The following is a 21593-nucleotide window of genomic DNA, read 5'->3' as shown; positions in this document are numbered from 1 at the left end:
TAATTGTGTAAATKACTCATAAATTGCTGAAATTACAAAACATAAAAAAATCTAAAAGAAATGGACATATAACTGAAAAGAAATCATCAAAAGGGAAAAGAAAGTATTGAGGCTTTCTGTATTTTGAGAAGTATAGGTTATTTTATAAATTAACATTCTATAGAAAAAATAAACATCAGTATTTCTGCAAAAAAAGTAAGAATTTGTTCAATTAGCTCAAAAAGTAAGGTATTTTAATTGCAGCTATATGCAGTGGTATGCATGGTTCTTCAGATTTTGTCTGCTAACTTAAAAAATAAATAAAAGTATGGATTATATTACAAAACAACATGTATTTTCAACATGTAGACTTATATCATTTACAGCACTGTAAGTCTCTAGTTGTATTGTAATAAACCCAAAGTTGGAATACAAAACACTACTGGATGTAGTTTCTGATTTTTGTAGGCACTTGCAAATACGTTTTACGTATGCAGGTAGTTTCACTGCAGTCCATATACATGAAAGTATTTGAGTCTGCATATACATATGCCTGTGCATTTTTTATTGGCTCATAGAATTTGGGGCCCATAGAAACAAGTTTAATCTGAAGTGACTGAACACCGCTAAATTTCCCTTACAACCATTAATCTAATCGCTGATGGTGTTTGGAGCATTCATGGAATATCAGGTAGCTAGTGTACCTTACACAGTAGGCTGATGTTAAACAAGTTACGTACTGCATAAAACTGCATCAGCCTTGACTATTTTTGGATAGGTAGCATATGTGCAATTTTAAATACTTGACTTGAAAAAGCATAGCTTGGTTTTAACTTGCTTGCAGAATGTCTGGCATTAATGTTAATTGTTGTAAAAGAAACTTAAAGTGTTAAGAATCAAACTTCTAGTTACCTACCGTGTATGATCAACAAATTCCATAAAATATTTTTTAAGCTGGTTAATCTCTATAGAATAGACAGAATGTCAAAACATTTTTTGTAAGAGTGGAATTATTTGTTGCTTTCTGCCTTGTTAGTGAATTTTCAAAGTAACATAATTTTAAACTCAGATATCTTAAATTGTCTTGTAATTTTGACAGGTAAATATTGGGAAAATGGATTCTCCCATTGAAAAGTGGAACCTAATAATTGGCAATCTGGCCTTAAAACAGGTAAATGCAGTCGACTAGTTTGCTTATTACAAAACTTAGTTATTTAAAATGTCGAGCACAAATTTGGGCAAATGTGGAGATAGAAAATGTTAATAGGAATATAGCTATACTCCACTGAATCGTACTTAAAATATGTTTTCCTGACAAATTGCTTGTGGTGCAGTGTATTTCTTCTCTAAAACAATATGAACTTGTGTTTATCACCAAAAGAGATACACTCCGCTTTGTGACTGTATCAATAATATTTCATTTTTAATTTTCCAGAGAGAACATTTCTGAGGCTGATTAGAGAATAATTTCAGATTTGACAAAGTCTCTTACACTTGACCTCAAATCTTTTCAATACTGTATTTTATTTGGATTCAGTATTTAAAAGAAGTATGTGATGGAGCTTTTCAATAATAAACTATATTTTAAATAGCTGAGTCATTTGAGGAAATGAGTGTTTGTTCTCGAAAGCAGCTATCTCTTAATCTTAAGAACTATTCCGTGCTCATATTTTGTAATGGAACATACGGGATTCAAAAAAAAATATGTGAGGAGTTTATGCTGTGACTTCACTGTTTTAAATGGCTTCAGAAGCTTTCTAGGCATTTTATCTTCAGCTCCTGGAGATTCCTCAGCTCTTTTTCCTGATTTTACTTCTGTTATTTTTGAATCTCTGAATTACTGGTAAAGCCATTATTATTGGCATAGGATTTTTCTTCTTCATCAACCAAGAATATCATATTCTCTGCAAGATGGAGGGATGTGCATGCTCCCTCTACACTTTGCAAGCAAACGTGGATAGGAGGAAAGAATAACAGGAAATGATTCCATAGCCCTCTTAAGCCAATTATTTTAAGAGACACTCATTTCTAACAGAATTTACCTGTTTCTTTTCTAGGTTCAGGCAACAGTAGTTGGCTTCCTGGCAGCAGTGGCAGCAGTTATATTGGGCTGGATTCCAGAGGGCAAATACCGCTTTGATCATTCAATCCTTTTGTGCTCTAGCAGTGTAGCAACGGCCTTCATAGCTTCTCTTTTACAAGGTAAAAGAAGTATGTTTGTTGTTTTTTACAGTCACTTCGCTTTTTATGGAGGCAGAATTTGTATTTATACTGCTGTCTTTAAAAATTGAAATCCAGTAATGCACAGTCACTGAAACACAGCTGACAATAGAAAGCTTGTTGGCAATTTCTGTATAGGCCTTAATATTACATCTATCTTCTATCATATTTTTGAAAGAGTTTAGTTTGTATGACCTCCTGAGCATATCTAAAACAAAAAGTATATTTTTTAGGTTTTCCTAACAAGATGAGAGAAGATAATGTATTCCCCACTTTTTATTTTCATTACTGTATAAAATACAGTCTCAGTACTGGGCAAGTGGAAATTATCTGTAATTAATCTCAACCGAGCCTGAGTGGTATGCTGCTGCCATAGTACTTTGTTCTCTGCTTTGTATCTGAAGTGAACCAATTGGTTTGGTAGATAAAGGGCATAGACTGGCTCAGAGTCCAAGTTCCCCTCTATAGACAGTATCAGTTTATCTGTCTTGAGCTGCATGCTTAAGCTTATTCTTGGCAATTGTCAGGAAAGATTTAGTCATAGAAGTGTAAGAAAGTACTTAATGGACAGTAGTGAGAAAAAAGGTGCCTCTACTAGTGACATATTCTTAGTGAAAATACACAGTTGGTAGTCTTCATAAAAATGTTTAGCTTCCCTTTTTTAGTAACTTGATATGTTTCCTTATGTGAAAACTGCAAACTGTCTTGACATCATTAAAGTTTTGCAAGGAATTAGTACCACATTAAGAACACACTTTCTTAGTGATTAGAAAGCCACCGAGTTTCATCAAGAGGTGGAATTAAGAGCAGTAGCAGGATCAGTGAACAGGACCGTGTTCTTTCCACTTGCCATGTATTGTTTGGACATGAAGAAAAACCTTTGTTGTGTCTGGTGATGGGCCAACACAGGAAATTACTTTCTAAGCATCTACCTCCTACACATGAAACAGGTGCTGTTGAAGTATTGTGATCCCAAAGAATCATTTCAATTCTTCCATTTGAGAATTTCATGGAGTGTAACTCTTTTGGCAGTTTGTCTGAAAGTGAACTCCTACTTTAGCCTACAATAAATAATATTACTTGCTGAAATACATGAAAAGGATATTTTTTGTTATTTCTGTGAAACAAAATGGAAAATAATGAATACAGTTGAAACTCTTAAGTGTTTTATATGATGAGGGAGAATGCTTGAAGTACTTGCCAAAGAATACTGCTAATAGCAACGTGAATTGTATTTTTAGAAGCCACTTGCATTCTGTAAAGAAATGCCGTTTGTATTTAAAATGCCGTTGCTGTTTATAGAAAAAAACAGAAACCAATGGCCTCAAATTAAAATGTTTTGACTGTTCAGCAAGTATCATTTTAATATGTTGGCTTGTTTTTTACTTAAATTGTGATACAGCTTCATGGCTTCTGATGCTAAGTTCATGACTGGAAATCTTACACAATTTCAGACAACATGCATTTAGTCTTACGTTGTTTTCAGCCTACTGTAATAATATAAATCTCAGCCAGATAGACTTAATAGGGTGTAGAAGTCATACAAGGAATATTTTTTCTTCAAGAGATGACTGATTTACAGTTTTAACAGTGAGAATTCTAATCGTAAGTAAAAATAGCACATTGTACCAGTAGTTTTCTTTGTTTGCTGTTGTTTTTAAAATACATAAACTCATTTTTAAAAATAGCTAAGAATTAAAAATGCAGAAATGAGTCAGATGGGAGGAATGATCATCCTGGAGAAAGGCATGGACTTCTTATTTATCAAGTTTGAAATTACCATTATCCTGGAATTTCTTATGGGGAATAGATATCATTAGCATACTTTCTTCTTTGTTGAATTTAGGAATAATAATGGTTGGAGTTATTGTTGGATCAAAGAAGACCGGTATTAATCCTGACAATGTTGCCACTCCTATAGCAGCAAGTTTTGGAGATCTTATCACTCTTGCTATACTAGCATGGATAAGTCAGGGTCTTTATACTTGCCTTGGTAAGTAAGTTTCTGAGTATTTATTTTCCTAGGAAGCTGTTTCCTGGGGGGATGAGGGAGGAGGTTTAGAAAACCTTTTAGTGTAACTGACTTTGTTATTAACACTTACACCATCAAACGATAAATCTTGGGTTGAAAATTATGCCGTGCTTCCCCTTCTCCCTCCCCCCTAAGATGGTAAAAATCACTAGCCACAACCTTGGCACCATTTCCTAGTATTCTAAACAGCCTTCGAGTACCACAGCGGATCTACATGTGAATTTGAAACTGCAGTTGCTAAGTTGCTGTATTTTCTCTGCCTTTGCAGGGGAAGGAGAGCTGTCTTCATCCTAGTTTCCTGAATGTCCACCCCTAAATCAAATATTTGCTTCCCAGAGCCCTATTTAATTATTTTTCTTTTGAACTATGGGGAGAGTGTTGAATTGGCTGTTTTGGTCAGCCGTTTTACAGGAGAGTTCTTCGCAGCTCGTACTGCAATAGCTGCATGTTCCTCATCTCTCCTACTCCTGCTTCCAACATCAGTTCCCCCAGCTCTTCCAGAGCTTCTGCGTCCCTCGCAGCAGGACACTTTGATGTCTGCTTCCTGTTGTCTGTGCCCATGTATCTTTTTATCAGCTTTACCATTTACCTGCTTTTCTAGATTTTCTTTACCCAGTGATAGCTGAGGGCCTGTGAACAGGCAAATTACACATAAACACTTCCAAAGTAATTTTCTTGTAAATTTGCATTTTTTTGCCTTTCTTCTTTTACATTAGTAATCTGCATGTTTCTGTAGTCCTTTGAAACTGTTCTTCTGATTTTCAAAACCTTGACTGTCCAAGTCCGTTTCTCTTAAATGAGCAGAGTACTGAAGAAGGTTCATTGTCACAATGTCTGCCAGAAATTAATATCTGATAAATGTTATGGCTAAAAGTGTACTCGTATTGTAGTGATGTAGTGAAATGCTTGACTGTCATAAAAAGAGATGTTAGCTTAGAAAATGAGAATGGGGAACTTGAAAATCATTCTTTTTCTTCCTGTTTTTCTGGTTCCTTCTCTGTCCCCTATGAGGAAACAAGAAGTATGAAAACGTTTTCTCATAGGAGGAAAAAAAAAGAATACTCAGAACAATCTTCAAAATTATATTATTGCCGTAATTGACTCCTTCGAAAGAATCTATTTAAAATATATTGTATTTAAGATACATAATTTTAGATAACTATAGTACAGGATACCACAGGCCAAATTTTTTGTTGAGCCATCATTATTTTAACATATATCTTAACATCACCTCATATATTCTTTATACCTTTTAATTTTCAACGTTTTTCTCTAAAATTTGAGCTGTTCCGTGTAAGTGTTACGACATCAATCAGAAAAGGTATGTAAGTAAGACTCAAACTGTCTTGGTGCAATTTGCAATTTTTTTCTTTATTTTCAACTAATGATTTTATATTTTCATATTTAGAAGGTGTTAATGTGATGTCAATTTAAATACATCAGTGTGCAACACATCCATTTTCAGTGTTTGCTTTCTTGTTGGAAATTAAATTCTACTGTTTATTTCATAATAGGATTAAATGCATATTCTCTATTATATTCTAAAAAATAACTTATTTCTCAAATTCTTCCTTTATTTTATAAACTTACAGTAAGAAGCAAATTAATATAGTTTTTCTTAACCTATCTTTTTATTTTTTCATGATGAGGAAAATGGAGGGGAAGCATCTATTCTGGTGAAATTTGATGTCTCTAGTGCTATGACTGGAATAATAATCAGAGTTTTRTCTCATTAGAAACTGTTAATTTGAATGTATTGCTATGTCCAAAAGTATTACTAGAGTAGAAATGTTGGTATATTGTGCTCTTTATAGATTTCAGATCTCCACAATTGATTTGTTTGACTGGATTTCAGTTTAGCATTAGAATTTATGGTTGGCCGTGAAGAGCCAGTGAAGCTGCTATCCTAGCCAGATTAAAGGGTGCAGAGAGGTAGTTAGGATTATTAGGAGATTTGCTAGCTGTCTGGGTAAGTGTGATGTTGGCCAAGGTTGCCAAATTTGAGTTAGGACTAAGATGAGGTTTATGGTTAAAGTTAAAATTTGTCCTAGCCAGGACTGTGGTTGCTTTCAAAATGTTATTGCTAGACTTCAGGCTTTAAGTGTTAACTAGTAAGTATTTCAAATGAGGTTTTTTAGAAACTTGAGTTCTGTAAGTCAAACTTTATTGTGATCTTTAAGATTTTGCTTTGTTACATACATTGCAGTAAGGATGCCAGTGATGTTTCATCTGTTTCCTAAGTCTTTTGCCTAGAAATATTAATTTCTCATGTATTTGAATTGTAACGTGTCAATAGAATTACAAAGTTAATCCTGTAGGGCTCAAAGATAGAAGATCAGTAATACTGATGTTTTCTGTTTTTAAATGCCTTCCTCTACTCCTTTCCATCTTTTGAATTGTGGCAACAGGCGAAAACTGGTTACATATGTTAGTATGCCACACAACTGAATTTTAATAGTAGCTACATTTGTAGTATTTGAAAAGTACTAGTGTATTTGTCACAAGTTAACAATGTTTATTATTTCATGACTACAACTAGTATTGCTTCCTATGCTTTATGTTTTTTAAAGAAGTAAGTAATTACTGCTAATATTTCAATTTCTCCTAAAACATTCATCTTTCTTTTTGGAAGAAAAACCTAAGAAACAGAAAGACCCACTCAAACCTAAAAATAAAATGAGGAAAGAAACTTGAACTTTCTTCTTTTTTTCACATGTTTCTAGAAATTTTACATCTCTACTTGCAGATGGCCTAACATACCAGAGAGATATAAAAAAGAAGTGGGACCAGTTTGAACTGTTCCTTTGCTGCGTTTACAGTTGTCATGAGAACTCGCATGCATTTAAGCCAGCCACAGCTGCTGAAGAGCATACATTAGTAGGGGAAAGGATTTTCTTGAATACTCCAGTACACTTCTAAGAGTTGCTTCCAATTCTATTTCCAAATGGTCTTTAAGAAATATTTCTCTTTTGGTGATATGTCTGATTATCTTACTACTTCTAAAATGATTGTTTTGCTTTTCCTATTTTTAATTATCTTTCTGTTACCCTCTCGTAGGAAATAGACTTTCTAAAGTAAGAATGTATTACAAAGACCTTCAAAATATTTGTTTCTCAAGATGTAATTATTTGAACTGTGAAATGGTAGGACCTCCCTTGAGCAGGAAGGTTGGACTAGATGATCTCCAGAGGTCCCTTCCAACCTTACCGATTCTGTGATTCTGTGTAATGATGAATAAAAGTATGGTGTAGCTTCTGCACTTGGAAAGTTAAATATACTTGCACTCCTTTAGCTCAGGAAAGGTATCTAAAATTYTGAACAGCATGGAAAAGGTGTTTAGAAAATCAGACACCAGTTTAAATAAGTAACAAAGTATTTATATAATTGAAAGTACAGTATATAATTGAGGTGTGGAACTCAGATAGTGAGGCTGRAAGGGGGAAATTATTTATGTTACAAGCTTTCTCCCTATCCATAACAGAGCTGAATGCTCACACTCAGCTTTTGGGTTGAGACAGTGCTTCATGGCATACCCAGAAGAGGCAAGGAATAGGACTGTAGCACTGCACTTCTTACCCAGGCTAGGACTAACTCAACTATGTTGTTTGGTTACCATTGTAGACCTAGGGTTTTTTTAAAGTTCTTCTTAATGTTTCATAAATAATGGTAAATCCATCTAACGCTGAGGTTTAAATAATAAAGTTAACAGCTATGTCTTTTCAACTCCCTTAAAAGAACTGTATCTGTGCATCTAAATTACTCTGTGAATTGCCTCCCTAAAGATGATCATTTATATTTTTCTTTACTGAGACAATTATCATATACAAACTTGTCTTTTAAATACTTGTCAGTTGAATTTGAGGGGAGTCTTTGATACCTAGCCCCTTAAATGTGTAAGATGCCTAAGCCACTTTCAAATTTTTTATGCTTTAAAATCAGTGGTGCTTATAAACACGTTGTGCAATGTTACTGCATCTTTTAATACAGCGTAAAATAGTTAAATAGCTAGGGGACTTGTTTTCTGGTGAGGAAAATGTACTTCACACTGCCTTCACTTCAGTGATCTAAATAACGATCGTGGGGCAGTGTAATCCAGTAGGAGTGGTGGCCTTTCCTTGTGGAGCACTAGAGGGCTCCCTACCACCATCGCTGGAGCTGGGGCTTGTGTTCCTCCACTAGCGAGGATGGCTCGCTCTGCGGTCTGAAGACCCGGTATGCTGGATGCAGAGGGTCTGTGGAACGTGGCTTTCTTAGTCATTTGTAGTGCCCTGAAGAGTAGGTTAAAATCATCTAAAATAATCGGTTTTCCTCAAAGAATATGATTTAAATATATGTCTGTGTCTCTCAGRCATTCCTGTAACTCAGTTGAGAAGGCAAATTGTGTAACTCCCGATATTATTTCCAGGTTTCTAACTGTTACTTTGAAGTAACTTCTAATTTACACAGAATTCCTACTATAGGTTGCATCRTCTTGAGTGACACTGCACTAAACATTGGGTCACAGTAGATGTCCTGCATGAGGATTAAAATGTTAGACATCACTTTTTCTGAACTGGAAGATTGATTGATATCACAAGTTTCTAAGRGAGTGAGCATTTAAAATAATTGAAGGCCAGTTAAAATTTGGTTGAGATCCTTGTCTCTTCCCTCCTCCCCACTTACTTTTTAATCTAAGGTCACAGTCAAAATTTCCTTGAAGTGCTGTTGGGGGTTTTTAGAGCTTGGTCTTTCTCTGTGGGATTGTTCAGCCTSTACAGCAGAGCCCCCAGAGATTTCAGTAAGATTCCTTTACCATATAAGCTAAACATTAGAAAGCTGTCAAAAGTGGATTAAAATGAGCCCTAAAAAGGGAGTCATTTATTCCATGTTTTCATTCTCCAGCTATTACTTAAAATGTGTTGAATTCAACAGTGTAGAATACRTAGAATRCAGTGTAGAATACATAGAARTATGTGATTCTGCCATAGAAATGTTTTATGACAAGTTTAAAAAAAGGAAAGAAGAATTATGAGAAGACAATCTCAGCTAGTGTAAAATGATTCATGATGTATAGCCAAAATGAATACTAATTATATCTGCAATACAAAAGGCTTCAAGAGGTCAGCAAGTAGTCAGATGCAAGGCCAGTTTCACGCATCTTAGAAAACACAGCTAACCGATGGTTGATTTTCAATACTTTCCCATCATGAATCATTTTACAGTAGCTGAGATTGTCTTCTCACAATTCTTCTTTCCTTTTTTTAAACTTGTCATAAAACATTTCTATGGCAGAATCACATATTTCTATGTATATCTCCAATTTTATGTTTTAAATAATTAGTATTTATTAAAGTTATTAAGTAACTCATGGTTAGCATTGTTTGTGTAATTGCCCTGGTTGATATGAAAGTTCATTTGTTGAACTGTTTTCTATTACATCTCTGTTCTTTTTTTTTTCAGAATAAAGGAATTATATAATATATTTCACTTTAAGTAAAAGAATGCTTATTTTTAGTGTTATTTGTAGTTCTTGGACTATATTCTTGAACTAGTTCTCCCATCTTGAAGAGGGATTGCTGACGGTTAAATACTCTCCCTTTTCTCTTGATCACATTCCAACAAGTTTTTTAAGCTGTTAATGAGATTAGAAATTATAGAAAAAACATGCTTTTTTCAACTTTTAATTTCCTTCCCTGCATTGATAGAAATGCTGTGGGAAAGAGTACAGTSTGCTAATTGTTGATGTAGTACAAGTGAGAGACTTTCAAAAATTAGTGATTAATTAGAATAATGCTTCTTTTCTCTGCTGTTCAACATTGCATCTGTATTTTGCTGTAGAATGTCTTTTCCAGCAGAGGATCCTTGCTGACCAGTAGACTCTCCACAAATGTAGTAAAGACTTGAAACTTCATAGTATTAATGGAATTTAATTATTTTCTGCCCTTTTCTATTTTACTAAATATACTTCATTAGAACTATTCTCTCATTGTGATCTTTAAATCAGTTGTTGAGGATCTGGTACATGCTAATGCTTCCCCTTGTTTCTGTATGACAGGAACAGACAGGGAGAAAAAGTAAGAAACAAGAATACAATATGATTAACTTTTTAAATGGAAAGAAAAAAAGAGAAAAAACTTATTGCATCAAAAAATTTAAATAAATCAGTATAAAATGAATGATTCCTTTGCACGTGACTATTTTTAGTTTACTCAGGAATCATTCTTCATTGAAAGTGGAGGGAGGAATGAGTTTACCTGGGTAATAAGTTATGCTCCATATGTCTTTTTTATTGTTTGCTAAAACTAGAATTACCAATTAAAAGAAGCGTGTGGTATGTGTACTCTTTTGGGAGAGACCTTTTTACATTAGGTCCATCTTCCTCGTCTTAGTTCACAGAAAGAGGAAAAAAAGATGGAAAAAGAAGTAGCATCACAAAAGAGGAGAGGGATAATATATTTTACAACAGTTAGAAAAGGAAGGGGAAAAGTGACTTTTGGGCTTCATCTCATTCTTTTTCAGGTAGCTTTCWAATTTTAGCTTACACAGTAATCTTGCTATCTTTTGCTGCAGAGGTGGTCTTAGCCAAGGCAGAAAGATAGTARCTGCTAAAAACTACAGCAGTTCTTCCAAGTATAATTTTAGCTGTTCTCCCTCCCTCCACCAAGATAGCACCAAAGTAGTAGCTGCTTGAATTTGCAGCCTTTCTAATAAGCCATCTAATGTATGAGATTGCTTTTATATTACTCTTTSTTAGAGTGTTTATATGTACTACAGAACTGATCATTTAAAATATATTTTRCATTAAGTTTTGACAAAATCTGCATATTTAGACAAAATTTCAATGTTAAATACCGCTGCCACCTTTCTCATAAAAACATGGGATATTCGTATAATTCATACGTACTTGCCATTGAAGCAGATTTTCCATTATTTACCTCCATTAATCAGTGGGATAGTTTCTGAGTGAATAGGATTGTAAGACCAAACTACCTTGTGAAGAAAATAATACTCTTTTGGCAGAGGCAGCCATCTGCATGAGCAGTTCTGCTTTATGATGGTACTCCCTTACTGGTATTTGCAGCTGTCTTCCTATGAAATACAATGCAATTCTGATGGACAGGTGCAAGAAGTAGAATTGTGGCTGTGAATTACACTTTCAGACTGGTTATAAAAAAATTGAGCCACTCATATAAATGTTTTAGTACTCTGCTCAGAAAAGTCTTGCATGAATGACAAGAAATATGCAATATTACACGTTGTGGTTTTATCACTTTAGATACACTTTYTTCTGGGACGATTACTATATTATCTGTGCTTTAGGAAGAAGGCATTTTATATATGCTGTACATTGGTACATAAAAATTTATTTTCTGTACATTCAGTTCCTTTTTCAGGAGATACGTAACAAAAAGATCTATGTGACACACTTTCTTGCGTTTTTTTTAATCATATAACATCACGTAAAAATTCTCTGCAAAAATTCCTGCTTTGCATGTGTTRTTCTGTCACAGAGAATATGGGAGAGTGATCATACATGACAGATGTCAACCATGTTGTGTTTAATGCAATAGTTGAAAAATTAGATACTGCAATGATAAAGACTATTAAAATTCCTCTGCTACATAAGGTGGAATATAATCTACTTAAATGTTCTAAATTAGAACCGATAGAAATGAACTGAAAGTAAAACAGTTCTTTTGTTTTTCTTTATTACTATTTTAGARACATATTACTATGTATCTCCTTTGGTTGGTGCCTTTTTTTTGGCTCTGACTCCCATGGGGATTGTCATAGCTGCCAAACACCCAGCAACCAGAACTGTTCTGCATTCAGGATGGGAGCCTGTTATAACTGCTATGATTATCAGCAGGTAAGTCTATTTGTCTTGCTTTGTCTTGATAGTTCCTCTGTCTCTCTGTATATCATATTTAACACCTAATTGTGTTTAAAATAATCATTTAACAACCCTCTAGGATGTGGAATGTAGATAAACTTTAATCTTCAGAAAAGTAGGAAATTAAGAAGTTAAGTTACAGGTAGGAATGAGTTGGGGAGCTAGCAATAAGTAGCCTGTGGAAATGACTGAACAGAGTAGTGCCGTATCAAATGAAGGAAAGGTTGAACKATTAATCTCTTGCAATTTGAAGTCAAGACTACACGCTGATCGAAGAGATTTGATTTAGTCAAATGAAGTCACAAATCTTAAAAGTTGAGTGGTTGCTTGAAATTCTATGGTCTTTGATATACAAGAAGTCMATTTTCCTATATAAGTCAGTAACTATAGCAAGAGAAAGAACAAAGAATATGCCATTGTGTGTGCTATATTCAACAGGCTTGCAAGACAGATGGTTGACAATTACTTCCGTTGTGGTCTCTACGGGAAAGGTTAGCTTCTATAAGCTTTGGGGCTTTAATTGTAACATAAAACAAGATGCRTATCTTGGTTCTGTGAAAGACCAAGCTTGTTTTATTTAGCATTGAATTTTGTAGGTCTACCAGCAACAGTTTTTCTATCTATTATGATATTTTTGCCAAAGACACTGTCTTTGGGATAGGTGGTGGGATAGGTGATCATGGCCTTTAGAGGCTGATGAGGAGTGYGTAGGAACAAGGTAAAGGGTTGATATCAGGGGAGCATAACTTAAGTAGTTCTGTGAGTTTGACTTTGTTTCAGGTGCTGATAATTCCTGTTTGCTATGCTTTAATTCTGAGTTTTGTCTCATCAATGAGGTGTCAGAGCTCTTCCCACAGCGTTTTTGTTTATTCAGAGTATCTGTGTGTCACTGGGTTTCAGGCCAGATATAAGGTTGAACTGCTTGAGCACTGCATATTTTACTTTTACATTTTACTGTTCTTCAGCAGTTTAAGTTTAGCTACTTTTCATGGCTAAGAAGGAGAAAAGTCACTGGTTGATTTTAATACTGTTCTAACAAAGCTTTGGAATATCTGGTTTCCTTACTTGAAATAAATAATTCAATTTCTCAGCACTCTTATGCATTTCATGAGCTTTCTGGTTTCTTAATCTAAGTTAAAGATTAAGGATTTGCTCCTAATATTAGGAAAAGATTTATGAACAGCTCATACTTGGGGTAGAACACATTCCTTTTTCTTTCTTTTTTTTATTTACATACTGCATAACAAAGGAGTCTACAGTTCATGACTGCAGCTCCTATGAGTGATCTCAGAAAAAAAAATAACATATCCTGCCACRCTGTAGAAAAATAGATCAAAATTATTATATATGTATTCTTGAGTATTTACAGATGCATACTAGAATTTTAATTTCACACTGATTGCTATCATCACATACTAACATTTTCATTATTCCTAACTAAATAAGTTAATTTATAATTCAAACAGTGTATGTGCTTGAGTATTAGTGCTTAGGCTTTTTATAGGGGAATCTTTAGAGACTCTGATGTTTTAAAGTTTCATCATCCTAGTGCATATGCATTTATGGTTACTTCTAACTCTGTCAAAAATAGAATAYTGGCAGTGAGTTTTATGTACTTAATTTGTGCCTCATATTTAACATCTGTTGAATTCAACTAAAATATTAATCTGCAGRTCAGAACAGAGGTGGTCAGGGGGAAAAAAAGATAAACAGAGAAGAAAGTAGTGGCTTGAAGATGTTCGAAGATTGATAATGCTAAATAAGATTTGAAATGYTGATTAGTGTATCTGCTTGCCTTATTCTATATGTTTTACTTTGTTTTTCAGTATTGGTGGCCTTATTCTGGACACAACTGTATCAGATCCTAATTTGGTTGGAATTGTTGTTTATACTCCAGTAATTAATGGTAAGACTATGATAGGATAAGACTATGATAGGATTATTTACTACTGTATTGATATATCTTAGTTTGATAGAAATCTATTACAGTAAGATTTTGTTACACAAATTATTATCTGCTGTATTCTTTTCAAGTTTTGACTTTGGTGTCACCTAAGGATTTTTTTTACTTTAAACACGTAACGAGTGTTCCCTGATGTTATTTATTATGAACATTAAAGCATGATAGAGAAATAGGAGCCTAAAGTATGCAGTGACAAACCAAAAGGRTAAAAATTGAAAAAGAGGTATATTGAAATACTATATTGAAACTCTTGTGGCTGAGGAAGACAAACATAAATTTTTTCAAAAGATTTGAACATCCATGGATGAATATTCAAAATAGTAGTTTAAATTACTTGTAGTATATGCAGATATAAGAATGAACAGGGATGCTATAGGTAAAGAAAAGTGTGTGTTGGTTCTTGGCTTGTTGTGTACGTTCCAGGTGTGTATTTGTGAACATTTGGTCCGTAAATTGTTATGTGTTTGATTGTCTAAGGATATCAGCAAGGCAAAATTTATGAGAAGAGTTAATATCTTATTACACCAATGCAGTTTGAAAATGCAAGCTTTTGAGCTTTTTTCGATACAGTATCACCTTTTTGATTCATATTTAATTTGTAATAATTATAGTTACCAGAACTTTTCTTGCTATTTTGCTACCTACCTCTTTTTTTCTCTTTTGTAGTTCTCCATTTGATTTCTTACRTTATTTTTCCCTTGTATATATTGTTGATTTCAAACCATTTCTCCAGTTATCAAGATGATTTCGACTTCTTATTTTGACTTAMAAAGTGCTTTTGATTTCTCTTAACTTGACCTTTGCAAATTTGCACATCACCCCAATATGCTCTATTTCCAGAAGCTGTTACATGATATGTGGTATGAAATAGCGTCAAAAAGTTTGGCTAAACTTTATTGCAGTGTTCATAGGTAAGCTGTTGTGTCAGAGAAGGAAGTGGTAGTGGTTTGACACAAGCATGTTCTTCAAAAATTCATGTTAGTCCTTGTTTTACCACTTTTCTATCTTCTAGGAGATTATAAATTGTCTATTTAATAATTTATTCTAATATTTATCAGGGAATAGAAATTGGACTGACACACAGGTTCCCCAGATCATCCTTTTTGTCCCTTTTTAAAGTTACGTTTTCTGTTTTCCCTTTTATAGACCTCTAGTATTCTTTAACCTCAGAGATAATCAGTTTGTAAAGATAATCACTGATAATTCACGAATTGTTCATCTAGCTCTCTTAAGGATGTTCTAAATTTAACTTACCCTCAGGCCCTACAGACTTAATACATTTAAGTTGGTGATCATAGACCTCCATTTTTACAGAGATGGTAGGAAAAGGAACTGAATATTTCAGTCTTCAATATAGCATGTTACTTTCTCCACCCTGTAGAAATGAAAGTTTTGCTTCAGAGCACAAAGACATGACAGACGGCTTCTCTCTTTCTGAGTTGCTTTCCCAGTAGATGTCTCTTTTCCACCTAGTTTAGAGCTTTCTTTAGTGATCTGGAAAATCAGTAATTGAGAATGTTCTTCTTCTTAAGCAGGTGCACTAAAAACTCTTATCAGTAGTCCTGCTTTCTTAGATGTTATCTCTTGATCACAAAAGGAAACAACTGTTGGCAATTCTTTTTATTACTGTTTCTGAGTAGGTATCTATCTTTGTTTCGGTATGTTGTACCAGAATACTTACAGATTTTCTCTATAGACTTGCTTRTTTCTGGACTTGCCACTTACCATGCCACTAACAGCTTTCTTTTCTCAAAGCCTCATGCTCCTAACAGATGTTGCAGTGATGATGGTCTTCTACCCTGCAGCAGTTATGGACTGCTGTTGTAAGTGGAACTATGCATCTTGTTCAAGGTTGTCTTCTTCCTCCCCCCTCCCCCCCCGAAATTGGCTGTGAAACCTGTATTGCCAGCATGTTTACATTTTACCTTTTTCAACATTTTTGGCTAATGATTGGACTTAAGTAAATCACTTTAATTACTAAGAATGACAGCTTACTGTAAACATGCCTCTAAAGAAAAAGTTAAATGTACCACTTTGTTTCTTGGGKTTTTCATACATTTACTAACAGAAGGGACTGTGCATACATTCTTTTGAATTATCTTTAGAGAAAAAGAATGAGCCAATAGTGTTATCCAAAACAGTACCTAGTCAAATCAAATGTGTATACAAGAGGGTATTATTGAGGGGTTAGAATGTTGGAGAGGAGAAATGCACAGAATTTATAGGGAAAACACACCCTTGGATGCATACATATATGCATGCTGTTATACAGAGCCCTGAGTGATTAGGTGGCAGGTCAAAAGATCCTTGAAGAATCAGGCAGGTGGAGAAATGATACTTGGGCTATTGCAACAGGCAGGGGTAGTCCTTAAAGAAGACAGGAGAGCAAGGCTTAGAGCTCTGACAGTCCCACAGTGGTCTGCAATGATGATTTCTGAGATGACTGTACCACTGTCATTCAAAATACTGCCTTTTTGTAAGATGTTTTGTGTTTCTAGACTGTTTTTTTTGTCTTTGCTCCCTGTGCAATGCCTGAAATTGTTACTTTGCCAAGTCACATGAGGTGCCTTACCTGTTGTTCATCTGAATTTTTATTGCTTAGCTACTTCTTTTCTTGTTATGTTTTCTGGTTATGTTAGTCTTTTTCCCATGGTTTTGTAAGCTTAAGCTTCTTCAGTAACCAGAAATGGACTATCAGCGAGTTGTTTATAGTCCTGGGCCCATATTTTCAAGGCTTTTGCTATTATCCCACACTTGAACCCCAAGAAAACTTCAAGAAAACTACAAGAAAAACCTCCTACCAAGCTCCTTTTTACACAGCAAATTCTCATAACAAATTGATAGCAAGTCTAATAGGCCAAAACTAGGCCCTTGCAAAGTTTGCCTAAGGCAAAGTTAGCACAAGGCCTGTGGCCTGTTACTAGAAATAGCAGTGTTGCTTTTACTGGGGCACTGGCAACAATTTAGGAGCATTAAAGAATACTGGTTTTCCCTCATTCACAAATGAGCAGAGGGGAGCGATGTGTAAGTGTTGTTGTATGTACATGTGCTAACCCCCTCAAACCTCCTAATTGTAAAGATAGGGGCGTTTCTACTGGAAAATATAGAGCAAATATTTTTGGTATAGAAAATGCAGAATGTGCCTGTTTTATGACACACCTCCTGAGAAAGGAAATTGTAGGTAAGTATTTTTTTTATTGCTGCTAGATTAGACTCTCCTGGGTTTCAGAATTCTGCTGACACCTTTTGATATTGCTGGTCAATATAGCATAGTAAACTGGAATTTAGGAAAGCTTTCAGTTAAAAATGTACATCTGCTGACACTCATTTGCTAACTTAAAATGTGTGTTAAACCACTTAACAGATAGCTTTTTAAATACTGTTATTGCGGAAGGCTTTCCCTACCAGTACTTTACTGTCCTTGGAAATTTCATTGTAAGCCTAAATAGTGACAGTAACCAAGAGTTTTRCCCCTCAAAAGGCTCTTTAGATGCCTTTTCCTTTCTCTTTAAAGTTTATTGCTGCTATGCCCCAGGAAATCACCAGGGAAACCTGAAGGAAAGTTTGTAACCTATTGAAATTTTGTCAATTTTGTGAAAAGTTGAGGCAGTGTAGATTTGTCTGATTTCAAACTGTCTGTTTTTTTCAGTTGGATAGCTAGATATCATTGTTGGATAGCTAGAAATCCTGGATAGTATGTGCTGCAGAGTTGTCAGGTATTGGGCTTCCTGTGGATTCCTATCCATTAAATAGCTTTGGACCTGGTGCTATATAGGTGGTTTGCACATTCTTAGGTGTGCGACAAGTTACTTCCATCACATCTGTTACAGCTTGGAGCCATATACCTTTTCATTTAAGAAATATTGGTCTGGAATTTGAGCAACCTCAAAAGTTCCTACCCTATTAACAATAACTGCAAATATTTGCCAAGAGTATAAAAATAGGTCTTAATCAGAGAGGCATTTATAGTTGACTTTATTGCTGTGGCCAGAAGTGTTTGAAAACCATTTTTCCATTTTTCCTTGCTAAACATATTTCTCGAGAGGAACAATTATTTTTAATTTTATGGTTGATTGGGCTAAATTGTCACTCTGCTTTCTAAATGTAAATAAATCATGTTGTGGTCTCAGCCTTTGTGTACTTACAAACTACTTGAGATTTGGATATCTATTTTTCCTATACTGAAGTTCTGAATAAAATAACTAAACCCAAGTGACTGTGCTTCATCCTCAATACTAAAAGTTGATTTTTGTGTTTTGTAATGGCCAAGTTGGTTAAAATCTGCAAATCCTCTTACACAGCATGTTGAATTTGGCTCAGGAATTGAAATTGGCAAGTAATAGAGTTCCTTTTGTGTGGAAAAAGATAATACTTTGAACAATTATATGCTTGAGAGTATGCCACAGAAGTGAAATAAGGTGCAGTTACTAGATAGAGCCACTTTCTTCTCCCTTTTGGTTATACCCTTAGACAAAACATAGTGAGATATCTTCTAGGTATTTACATTTTAGGAATAACTGCATAATAACCAGAGTATCTGTAGACTTTCCCCCCATTTTTCTGCATTTCTGTAGAACTGAGATACTACAAAATAAATCTGAAAATGCCTGAAAATCAGACATGCTTTGCAGGCTCTATATAGCAAAACTTGCTTTTACAGATGATTTGAAACAATTTTCTTAAAAGATAACACAAACCTGTTATAATGCTTTTTACTCTTTGGCTGTACTTATTATGAGAGTATTTGATACCGTAAGGGAATAAATATAAATCAAAGAATAGGGGAAACCTGTATGAGAAAATTTAACACAAAACTTACTGCATGTCTGTCATCTGGGARAAGAAAGTTTAGCTTGTATAATATATTCCCGAAACCATACCTTTGTTTTTGTATTAGTGGGATAAATGGAACAACAGACTTTTTTTTTTCAGAGAGCTTTCACTGTAAATTTTTGTTTTGTTGTTGTTTTGGAGAATATGGAAAGAAAACACCAAGAAATCATTCCCTCTCAAAAAAATAAAATGTATTTTTATGTAACTTTATAGTTCTCATACAGAGTAGTTGTACTCTCAGCTTTCATATGACACAGAGGTGCTTTGATTGGAAGATAATCATGGTCTCCATCAGCTGAGCACCTGAAATTTGGTGCCTCTCTAAATTACAAGGGAAAACATTAGACTGTATGCATGATGACAGAGCAACTTGGCTGGATAGCAAAAGAATTACTTTGCATCCTGAACTGGAAAGAATGTAATAGTCTCAGAGTGGCACCTATTCTGTATGAGAATTTTATAACTCAGTCTTTATTTTGGCATGAAAAAGGGGAAGGATTTTGATTCTATTTATTTAATTCTGACACGTTATTGCATAATAGTTCTACTACTTACTAGTTGCTAACCTGTATGTGTAAATGTGTGTATTCTATGCTACTATAGAAGTGTATRTTTTTTCTCTTAAGTCTTGTAAATTTTTTACAAGATTTCAGTAATCTTTAGTTTTCACATCATAATTTGATAATTATAATCAAAATATTTTATTTTTTTGAGTAGAAGTCAAAAAACAATTTCTAAGTCAGGCATAAGAAAGAAATGATTTATGAGCCAAATCAAGCATAAACCATTCATTTTGTAAAATGTAATGCTTTGCACATACAATGTTGTCTTAAAGACTTCTCTTGAAAAAGGCACTACAGGAAAAGTTAATGGTTTTCACCTGTTTTGCCACAAACATTTCTAAGTGTTAACAGAAATGCTACAAAGTGCGAAGGAAGATAGAAGAAATTTTGATTAAAAAACCTACATAGAGAGTTATCTGGTTAAGCTAAGCTCCTCATTTTAGTATTTCACTTGCATAAAACATAAATCTTTGAAGTCACTGGTGAAGATGTCAGGGCAAAAAAGCATACTAAACTTTCTGAAAGGTAATCTCATTATTCTAAAATTTAGCACTTTGGTCACTATTGTAACTGAGATTCTTTTTCTTCCTTTTCATTTCACTTTTATAATACAAATGGTATCAAAAAGCAAGTTGCTTTTGAACTCCAAAAACACTAATTGGCATAATTTCCTATTTTGAACTGTGGATTGTGCTCAAGCGTGCTCAAAAGCAGGAATCTTCTGGCACTAGTCATTAAAGCTGAGTACACAAGCTTTATCTTGTGCTCTCAGTGCTTTCAGAGGAGGCAGTTTTCTGCAAGAACCCTGCTTAATTTATTAAAACATAACAAAAAAATTGGAAGAATAGGATGGAGAGCTACAGGAGAGGAGGTGACCTTATGAATAAACTAGCTGGATACCGCTTTGGAAAATTGCTCTTGCCTGTCCTGCAGTTCTCCCTGAGTGCTAAAAAAGTCCCTTACACTTTTTTTAAAAAATTATTAGTAATAACTTATTTTTCATTTTCTAGAATGCTTGATTAGAGATCTGCCTTGCAGAAATACTAAATCGGTACAAATGAAATTAATGAGAAATCTGCTTTGAATATTTAAATATTTTGAAAAATCTGAATTTAAGTGTTTCACAATGGACATCCAAAACCACAAAATGATCTTTACAGATAGCACAAATAATTAAATTGAAGAAAATATCAGTTTACAGGTATGTTTTAAAAACAAATATATTAATATTTTAAAAGTAAGATTTATAGTAACAAGCACCACTGAAAAGCAGAAGGGAAACTAGTAAGTCTATATTCAGTCCAGGCTTTGAATAGTAGATACTAAATAAGACATGAGACATTCGTGATACGCTAAGGATAAAACAAAATRTTGAAGTGACATTTAAACAATAATTTGCGGCATTGAATTAGAGGCGTAAGAGGAAGAAAAGTAATATTATTGGACTGTGTCATAATTTATACCAACTCTACTTATAAGGTGTTTACAGATTCATATAAGGCGTTTACTTATAGGGGTCTATAAAATGTAGAGGGCTATATCTAGTAAGAAGTTTGGCTCTGGAACACCTTGTTTCTAAGTGTGTGGCCTCCTGCAAAGAAACTAAAATGTAGAGCAAAAGGCTCCCARCAGTATCTCCTAACGACCTTAAAGAAGGTGAGATATCTTGGAAGAGAACAGTCCTCTTCTAGCAGAGAGCCATCCTGAGCTAGTCAACAGAAAGCATTTCTGAGTCTTTTCCACTTAGGTCAGGGAAGAGACAAGTACCTCTATCTGCTCAAGATTCAAAATTAAGTATCCTTTTCTAAGGTTAGGTGCATACATCTGTTCTTTAGAAGCATTAAGTGGAACTTACTCTGTTCATTTGAAACTCTTCATTTGAGAGGAAGAGGTGGCTTTGCCTGCTTTTTATAAAATCATCAAGCAATGGGTGCCTTCACCCTCTCGGTGATAAGGCAGGGTTTGATGTGATTAAAAATGACAAAAATAATAATCCAAAGATTAATACAGAAAGCATAAGCTGTTGCAAGAGCTCAGGTCATAGGTTTGGGAACATCCGGGACTGGCTTGATTTAGTGAAAGTAGCATGCCCACACACCATAGTACTGTGTTTTGTGCATACAATTTACC

At 34.4% G+C, this 21593-nt stretch overlaps 1 protein-coding gene across 1 annotated transcript in view; it reads left to right on the top strand.

The window, feature by feature from the left end:
* Positions 1-21593, top strand: part of SLC41A2 (solute carrier family 41 member 2) — a 56628-nt gene that overhangs the window by 18642 nt on the left and 16393 nt on the right. The window contains exons 4-8 of the mRNA XM_085322597.1: positions 1079-1150; positions 2037-2181; positions 4046-4192; positions 11933-12080; positions 13931-14010. Coding sequence (XP_085178723.1) covers positions 1079-1150; positions 2037-2181; positions 4046-4192; positions 11933-12080; positions 13931-14010 — 592 coding nt within the window. The remainder of the gene's footprint in view (positions 1-1078; positions 1151-2036; positions 2182-4045; positions 4193-11932; positions 12081-13930; positions 14011-21593) is intronic.

This window comes from Rhea americana, unplaced genomic scaffold, assembly GCF_003343005.1.
Source record: "Rhea americana isolate MKP2758 unplaced genomic scaffold, rheAme1 scaffold_79, whole genome shotgun sequence".
Classification (NCBI taxonomy): Eukaryota; Metazoa; Chordata; class Aves; order Rheiformes; family Rheidae; genus Rhea; species Rhea americana.
This window is presented reverse-complemented; position numbering and strand designations above follow the sequence as displayed.